The sequence below is a fragment of the Zingiber officinale genome, chromosome 1B, assembly GCF_018446385.1.
Source record: "Zingiber officinale cultivar Zhangliang chromosome 1B, Zo_v1.1, whole genome shotgun sequence".
Taxonomy (NCBI): domain Eukaryota; kingdom Viridiplantae; phylum Streptophyta; class Magnoliopsida; order Zingiberales; family Zingiberaceae; genus Zingiber; species Zingiber officinale.
The window spans coordinates 123,082,562-123,089,576 of NC_055986.1; the positions used below are offsets into that span (position 1 = coordinate 123,082,562).

General features: G+C 47.5%; 2 protein-coding genes across 2 annotated transcripts; both read left to right on the top strand.

Annotated features, from left to right (window-relative positions):
- The first annotated feature begins 490 nt into the window (after nt 1-490).
- On the top strand, nt 491-2,519 carry LOC122041673 (protein trichome birefringence-like 34). Its single transcript, XM_042601442.1, has 5 exons — nt 491-1,014; nt 1,287-1,458; nt 1,530-1,729; nt 1,807-1,962; nt 2,038-2,519. Exons 1-5 carry the CDS (start codon nt 491-493, stop codon nt 2,390-2,392), a joined length of 1,407 nt encoding a protein of 468 aa, XP_042457376.1. The 3' UTR covers nt 2,393-2,519.
- Nucleotides 2,520-4,021: 1,502 nt separating this feature from the next.
- Nucleotides 4,022-6,421, top strand: LOC121976617 (laccase-3-like). Its single transcript, XM_042528866.1, has 5 exons — nt 4,022-4,322; nt 4,401-4,552; nt 4,637-4,881; nt 4,976-5,104; nt 5,204-6,421. Exons 1-5 carry the CDS (start codon nt 4,230-4,232, stop codon nt 6,280-6,282), a joined length of 1,698 nt encoding a protein of 565 aa, XP_042384800.1. The 5' UTR covers nt 4,022-4,229; the 3' UTR covers nt 6,283-6,421.
- The last annotated feature ends 594 nt before the right edge of the window (nt 6,422-7,015 follow it).

Sequence of the window (7,015 nt, forward strand, 5' to 3'; positions counted from 1 at the left end):
GCTGCATTAGACTTCCTATACCGTGTACTGTAGTTTAACTTACCCGTCCTGCACCCTTCAATGCCTCACACAGGGGCCCACTTTACTTGCCATTAACAATTATGGGTTCTGTGTCGCACACCGCTGATATTTGAAAGAGGAGGGAAAGGCATCAGGCATATGCTGGAATGCAGAAGAAGATTCCATGGGACGGCTTTCATTTTCTAAGGTAAATAAATCTTTATCAAAATATCCGTCCGATATTTAACCATATCATAGTTGATTTCTATGAGTGATTAAAAATTTGAGGTAATTATATATAAAGACACATCGAGGAGGTAGGAGCTGAATTCATGTCCCACTGGAATATCATACGAATTGGTGTACAAATTTCTTTCCTTTCAAGCAAACACAAAACAATTTCTAAAGCAATGTGTTCTTAGGGGTTGTTTTACCCTGAGAGAATCTAAACAAAACTATAATAATGCCCTCCACCAAACGCTATCAAATCATGTGCTCATCTTTAGACGGTTCTGGTGAGCAATTCTTCAGTTGCTCACACACTAACTCACAAAACCTTCACTTGCAGAGCAAGTCTAGGCAGCTTACCAGAACTGTGTGCAGCATAAAAGCAGTGCTGCTGCACTGGCGCTGGAGATGCATGCACACGCGCGACATGGCTAAGAATCCTACTACTTCTTCTGCTCTTCTTGTGCCCATCTTGGCCTCCTTGTTCTTCCTCTTGGTGATCGTCGTCTCGCTTTCTTATGATAAAGTGGACTACATCCTCCCAATTAGGATATTCGAACACCAAGAGCAGGTGGAGACGAGGAGCAGCAGCACTTCTGTGAGTAATCAGGAGGCCGAGTGTGACCTGTTCTCGGGGAGGTGGGTTTTCGACGACGAGACGCGGCCGCTGTATTCCGGGACGCAGTGCAAATACATGCACGATGAGGTAGCTTGCGAGAAATACGGCAGGAGGGATCTCAAGCATCAGCAATGGAGGTGGCAGCCAAATGGATGCGACATCCCCAGGTATGTATGTAAATTTTGAAGCATTTTTCTTCATCTGTTACACTATAAGAAATCATGGAATCATGTTTCGACAATAATCTACCTATACCAAATAACTGCAAGGTATTGGTCGGGAATAAAAAGTTTTAACATAGAAAACTGATTCGGTAGAAAGTTACAGAACTTAATTTTAGTTTTATCATGTATCGATTATCCTAACCTTGATAGGTTCATATTTAATTATGAAACTGGTGGTTATTCCTAACAATAAAGATGCTAATGTTGGCAAACAGGTTCGATGCTCACGAATTGCTAACAAGATTAAAGGGGAAAAGAATGGTATTTGTTGGTGATTCTCTCAACAGGAATCAGTGGGTATCAATGGTGTGCATGGTGGAGTCCATCGTAAGCAGTGAGAAGAAATCTATGATCTATAATGGCTCACTGTTGTCCTTTAGAGCAAAGGTATAAACTACTTATGTTTGAGCTTGTGAAATCAAGATAAACATTAATCGACCTTGGACCACAATTTGCAGGATTTCAACGCATCAATTGACTTCTACTGGTCCCCTTTGTTGGTAGAATCTAACTGTGATGATCCAGTACTCCACCGAATGACGAACCGCATCATGCGTATTTCGATCGAGAAACATGCTCGACAATGGACAGATGCAGATATACTAGTGTTCAACTCTTATTTGTGGTGGAAAAAGCCTGGAATGAAGATGAAGGTCTTGTAAGTATGGTTAGATTAGGCAGAATCACTTCATCCCTAGCTCATACTGACCTGATGAGTTTCATATTATGGACAAGGCATGGATCATTTGAGGATGAGATCGAGAACTTGGAGGAGTTGGAGATGGCAGAGGGCTTTCAGTTAGCATTGAAGGAATGGTCCAATTGGCTCGAATTGAATCAGAACCCCAATGTCAAGCTTTTCTTTGTCAGCTTGTCGCCAACACATGTTTGGTCAGAATCACCATTCAGAATTGTTACCCTTCTGTATTCGATATCTAAACTTAGAATGAAAGTTGATTTTGGCAGGGGAGATGAGTGGGGTGCAGCAAGTGATCAAAACTGCTACAACGAGACTGAACCAATTCATGAAGAAGGGTATGCAAGTAGAGGATCAGACTACAAGATGTTGCACATGGTTGAGAGCACGGTTGCGAAAATGAGGCGAAAAGGCATGAGCGTGCAGATTCTCAACATAACTCAGCTTTCGGAGTATCGAAAAGATGGGCATCCATCTGTTTACAGGAGATATTGGGTTAATATTACGCAAGAACAACTTGCAGAGCCTAGTAGCTACTCCGACTGCACACATTGGTGTGTTCCAGGAGTTCCTGATGCATGGAATGAGCTCCTTTACAGTTACATTGTTTCTCAACAAGTATAGGCTGTTGTTGTATGAAAGGAGGTGCCTCTTCTTCCTATTTCTCATGCTCAATTGAAGCTACAACAGATACAACAGAATTTCTCAGACCTTTAAAATTGTTGCCAACCATATCAAATCTAGAAACGTAAAAGATTAACTAGTGATCCGATCGGTAAACTTCTCTTTTTTCTTTGAGAAAAAAAGTTCTGAATCAGGAAGATACAGCAATAATAGTGATCCTGTCCGAATGCTGAGTCGATGAACGCTGGGGACGTGGTGCTCTCCACTGTCTTCGACTGGTGATGTGGATCTTCGGCGAATCTGCAAAGAAGCCGAGTCGGGAGGGGTTTCCCGGCGACGACCCTCCGACGTTCAAGTCAAGCAGCGAAGAAGAAGAACAAGACAACGTTACTGTGGCTACAGTGATCAGAATTGCATACCTCCGTCGAAGTCTAGGGGTCCTTATATAGGACCCTGGGGAGGTGCGGGCACGCTTCTCGATGCGTGTACGCTTCCCCAAATATACCTCAGTAGGTCGTGTCAGAAAAACATGTCTGATGTCATTCCGCAATCGTCCGAGCATATCCCGGATGTGACGGTAGAAGCTTCCACCGTACGATACTCTGTCCACTCCTGCCGCCAATCATGTTGTTTGTCAGCGGCAGGTGTCTCGAGGACGAAGTTACCAGTTGTCCTTTTTGTTTCCTAGCGCTCTTTCCTGTTCCTGGGCCGAGCGGACCAGCCGCTCGGCACTCATGGCCTCCGAGAAACCCTGCTCATGTGCTTGGCTGGAATTGCGTCTTATTGTCCTGCGGCTCGGCCAAGCGGCATGTCCGCCCAGCCCATAGACCCTTTTACCTTGAGTATCGGAAACCCGACCCCTGGTCGGGCTGTCTTTCGTCCGGTCCGGAAGACCCTTGGCCAGATGTCCGGTCGGCCAGATGCTTGGTCGGCCTACCACTCCGCTCGGCACGACCTTGGGATTGACCCTCTTGACCATTGATCTCCACGTGTCCCTGACCTCCCGCGGATGAGGGTCCCGTCCTTATAACCGGAACAAATAATTTATTTTACAAATAGGAAATTCTTTGTAATCATATTAAAATTCTCACCTTCTCCTCCTACCTTCGCTAACAATATTATAGATTGTGCAAGTCAAACTAAAAGTTATCCTTTAATTCAAATATCTTCGTACGCCTTCCAGAAGTCAATCTTGTCACACCATGGTGGATCGGTGGTGCCATCTCTTTTTGGCTGAACTACTACCTCCATTTCAAGATTTGACAGTCATTGTTCACCAGCTAATTCGATAGTGCGATCACATTTCCTTGAATCATAAGGGATACATTCGATGAGAATAACTCAGGCAAAAGTTGCACCTTGTCCACCTACCGTAACCAAAACAGAGACCAATTAATCAATTAATTATTGCGATATTCAACAGCTCTTCCAATAAGCCAAAGAACAGTGACATGTTTTGACCATGCAATGGAGACTCTGAGCAATATTTCGTAAGGATACGTTGTCCTAAAAGAAGGATTGCTGCATATACGACAAGAGCCCAGGCTAAGTAGCTGCACCAAGCCAACTGCTACACAGTTCAACTGAAGAATGTATATATGTACATGTTAACGATTAGAAAACAACTAAAAAAACACACACATGGCACAAATCCAAACCTAATCCGCCAAACACAACAAACCACCTCCCGTAGCTCCCATGCATGCATTGCTGCACCCCTCTCTTCCCTTGCTAGCCGTTATATAAGACGACGTCCTTTCTTCTACATCGATCACGATCACTACCTCCCCTGATATCTGAAACTTTGGTGCAACAGCGATCATCACTTCATTGCCTGATGGAGTCTTTCAACAGAATTAGTCTTCTTTTAGTCTTTCTTCTAGCTCTCATTTATAGAATCAGCGCAGAAGTGCAGTACCACGACTTTGTGGTAATGAAGTTAAATATACTTAGTGTTCAATCTTTGTTAATTGGTTGACTACTCAGGCATGAGTGCATGTGTGTGCAGGTGCAAGAGACGCCGGTGAAGAGGCTGTGCAAGGCTCACAACATCATCACCGTCAATGGGCAGTTTCCCGGCCCGACCATTGAGGTAAAGAACGGTGACACGATCGTCATCAACGTCGTCAATCGAGCGAGATACAACGTCACACTTCACTGGTAATGTTTTATCAACTAGACGTCCATTAGTTGGTTTAAATCAGTGTGTATAATTGACGGCACGTAGTCCCTGTCTTGAGAAAGGCATGGCGTGAGACAATTGAGGACGGCGTGGGCGGACGGGCCGGAGTTCGTGACGCAGTGCCCCATCAAGCCGGGCGGCAGCTACAGGTACAGGTTCACGATCCAGGGACAGGAGGGGACGCTGTGGTGGCACGCCCACAGCTCCTGGCTCAGAGCCACTGTCTACGGAGCTCTGATCATCCGTCCCAAGGAAAACGCATCGTACCCTTTCGCTGAGCCCAAGAGAGAAATCCCTCTCATACTCGGTACGTTGCCTCTCAAACTTAATTCTCATGCTAACGCTTTTGAAGTATGTCGTGCAATTACTCATAAGAACACTCGAAATTGTGATGAGAACAGGGGAGTGGTGGAACAGGAATCCCGTTGACGTCGTCAGAGAAGCAACGCGCACCGGCGGCGCCCCCAACATCTCTGATGCCTTCACCATCAACAGCCAGCCCGGTGATCTGTACAAATGCTCTTCCAAAGGTCCTCCATCGATCACTGTTAATTTTAACTACAGTGATACATTTAACAGTTAACTATCATCGCTGCATGGGTTACCTTCTCCTTGTTGGTTAATTGCAGAGACTACTGTGATTCCGGTGAAGGCCGGGGAGACGAATCTCCTCCGTTTCATTAACGCCGCGCTCAACACCGAGCTCTTCGTTGCCATCGCTAACCACAAGATGACGGTGGTGGCCGCCGACGCCTCGTACACCAAGCCTTTCACCACCTCCGTGCTCATGCTCGCTCCCGGCCAAACCACCGACGTTCTCGTCACCATGGATCAACCGCTCTCCCGCTACTACATCGCCGCGCGTGCCTACGCTAGCGCTGAGGGCGTAGCCTTCGACAACACCACCGCCACCGCCATCCTCGAGTACGACTGCGGCTGCGCCAAACCGGGTCCCGCCGTACAACCGATCTTCCCAGCGCTCCCTCCCTACAACGACACCGCCGCCGTCTCGGCCTTCACCGCCGCCATTAAGAGCGCTTCCTCCGTCGAGGTCCCAGGCCCCGTCGACGAGAACCTCTTCTTCACCGTGGGTCTCGGCCTCTTCGATTGCCCCAAAGGAAAGACTTGCGGGGGGCCCAACAACACCCGCTTCGCCGCCAGTATGAACAACGTCTCCTTCGTGTTCCCTGGCACCACCTCCCTTCTGCAAGCGCACTATCAGCGGGTGCCGGGCGTCTTCACCACCGACTTCCCGGCAGTGCCGCCGGTGCCCTTTGACTACACGGCGAAGAACGTGAGCAGCAGCCTGTCGCAGCCGGTGGCGGGGACGAAGCTGTACAAGCTAAAGTACGGGGCGGTGGTTCAACTGGTGCTGCAGGGCACCAACATCGTGACCGGCGAGAACCACCCGATCCACATCCACGGCTACAACTTCTACATTCTGGCGGAAGGGTTCGGGAACTTCAACCCGGCGACGGACAACGCCAAGTTCAACCTGGTGGACCCGCCGGAACGGAACACCGTGGGCGTGCCGGCGAACGGCTGGGCCGTGATCCGGTTCGTGGCGGACAACCCAGGCATATGGCTTATGCATTGTCACCTGGACGTGCACATCACGTGGGGGCTGGCCATGGCGTTTCTGGTGGAAAATGGAGAGGCGGAGCTGCAGGCCCTTGAGGCCCCACCGCCCGACCTTCCAACTTGCTGACGAACATCCTCATTTCACCTAATTGCTACACAATTTTATGAGTTCGAATTATTTGATTAGGGTAAACCATCTATGATTTTGTCCACCCTTTTCTTAATCATGTAGACCCACGGTGAATAAAATTCGCTTCAAATATTCACTCAGGAGTGCATTATCAGCTCAATAAACAAATGCAATGCGCTACTGATCATGACGAAAGTACACACAAGAAACTAGGACTTAACTAAGGATTATAGAAAAATCAAAGATTAATCAAAGAGGTTCTATAAGAGAAAGCTATCACTACCACTACCAATACAAGTGGAAGTGCAAAATTAAATCGGTTGAGAAGTGCAAAATTAAATCGGTTGAGAAGTGCAAAATTAAATAGGTTGAGAATGATGATTGATGCGACGATGTAGAGAGGTCTATTTAGTACAAGGTCAATTGTCAGGGTAGAGGTTAAAATCAAAGTGGTCAATGCCCTTGTATCAAAGGGCCGAGCAAAGGATCATTGCAATGGTCGGTCGGACTGTCAGACCTCGACTGGTGGGAGAGGGGTCCGAGCATACCCCCCAATCAGGATCGGGATGATACACAAGACAACCGACACTCAATATGGAGCAGCAAGACGCCGAGGGAAACTGCATATAGCTGGTCTGAATGAGGAAGATATGTTACTACACGGTCACCGCATAGAAGAACCACGGAAGCCGATAGAATGGAGGAGTCCTGGCTGAGCGGCTATCCCGCT